At 52.6% G+C, this 1693-nt stretch overlaps 1 protein-coding gene across 1 annotated transcript; it reads left to right on the top strand.

Annotated features, from left to right (window-relative positions):
* Nucleotides 1–237: 237 nt before the first annotated feature.
* On the top strand, nt 238–1430 carry LOC104434308 (chitinase 10). Its single transcript, XM_010047262.3, has 2 exons — nt 238–785; nt 916–1430. The coding sequence occupies exons 1-2, from the start codon at nt 337–339 to the stop codon at nt 1280–1282; spliced, it is 816 nt and encodes a 271-aa protein (XP_010045564.1). The 5' UTR covers nt 238–336; the 3' UTR covers nt 1283–1430.
* Nucleotides 1431–1693: the final 263 nt, after the last annotated feature.

Genomic DNA, 1693 nt, shown 5'->3' with positions numbered 1-1693 from the left:
GTTACCAAGGTTAGCATCGTGGGCTTGGATAATGTATTCATATGTATTATGGCCTAAAAAATGACTGGAGATTACTATTTGTAAGATACGGCCAAGGCTACCTCTAGATTCGTGGATCATGCCTGGTCACAAAAGAATTCACATTGGACGGCCATTGACCGACTCACTGATCCCCCAGCAAAGCTCTTGGTCGCTGACTTAGCAAATACATCTCTCTCTCTCTCTCCTCCTCCCCCCCGGGAATCACATGATAAATAAGCTCGTCTCCATCGATCACAAGCATTCCATTCCATAACACCCAAGGAAAAAAGGGTGGGGGAGAAACCCTAGCAAGCCATGGCTAGATCCCTCGCCGTTCTCTTCCTGGCCCTCGCTCTTTTAACCCTATCCCCGCGCGCAACCGAGGCGCGCAGAGAATCCTGCATCTCTTCCCTGATCACCGAGCAGCTGTTCGGCGACATCTTCCTCCACAAGGACGACAACGCATGCCCGGCCAAGGGCTTCTACACCTACGACTCGTTCGTGCAGGCCGCGGGTTGCTTCCCGAAGTTCGGCCGCACAGGGAGCGTGAGCACCCGCAAGCGCGAGATCGCGGCCTTCCTCGCGCAGGTGTCGCACGAGACGACCGGCGGGTGGGCGACGGCGCCGGACGGACCGTACACGTGGGGGCTGTGCTTCAAGGAGGAGGTGAGTCCGCCGAGCAACTACTGCGACGCGACCGTCAAGGAATGGCCGTGCTACCCGGGCAAGTCTTACAAAGGCAGAGGACCCATCCAACTATCTTGGTAAGAACCATGCCCCTCCATGAACTATATCTCATGCATATCGTCGAAAGCTAGGACTTCCTGGTCATTGGAATAGCAAGCATTGGCGAGGGTTGTGCTGCATTTGCGTAACGATTTGCGTCGTGGGCAGGAACTACAACTACGGACTCGCTGGGGAGGCGCTCGGCTTCGACGGGCTGAAGAACCCGGAGACGGTGTCCAACGACACGCTGGTGGCGTTCAAGACGGCGCTGTGGTTCTGGATGACGGAGCGGAAGCCCAAGCCCTCCTGCCACGCAGTCATGGTCGGGAAGTACCGGCCCTCCAAGGCCGACCTCGCAGCCAACCGGACGGCCGGGTTCGGGCTCCTCACCAACATAATCAACGGCGGCCTCGAGTGCGGCATCCCCGACGACCCGAGGGTCAACGACCGGATCGGCTTCTTCCGGACATACGCCAAGCTGTTCGGGGTCGACACGGGCCCCAATTTGGATTGCCAAAATCAGAAGCACTTCTAGTCCACGAAACAAAATATAAAAAGGATGGAAAAGATGATGAAGATTATGTAGTTTGGAACCATGATGTTTGTGTCTTAAATAAAACTTTGCAAAGTGGTCCTTGTCTGGACAAAATGGTAAATTCCAAGAGAATTGGGTTGGATTGGAAGCTGACACAGTTGGCGTCACTGTTTTGGTCCTGATCTTTTTGTCCCTGATTTGTTTCCGCCTTTTGATTTTTAATCTTTTTGATTTTATCCACTCTGCTGGATGAAGACAAAATCCATTAAATTTAAGTTCGGAGGGCCCAACAACTCCAATGAGGAGTTGACCCTGACGGTGGATACATGTCTAATGTCCGGCCCCTCAAATAAAATAAAATAAAATAAAAACAAAGAAAAGCAAACCCTAATGACCAACCAAAGAATTCAC

The sequence above is a fragment of the Eucalyptus grandis genome, chromosome 1 (genome assembly GCF_016545825.1).
Source record: "Eucalyptus grandis isolate ANBG69807.140 chromosome 1, ASM1654582v1, whole genome shotgun sequence".
Classification (NCBI taxonomy): domain Eukaryota; kingdom Viridiplantae; phylum Streptophyta; class Magnoliopsida; order Myrtales; family Myrtaceae; genus Eucalyptus; species Eucalyptus grandis.
Note: the sequence above shows the minus strand (reverse complement) of the source record. Positions and strands in the feature narration are given on the sequence as shown.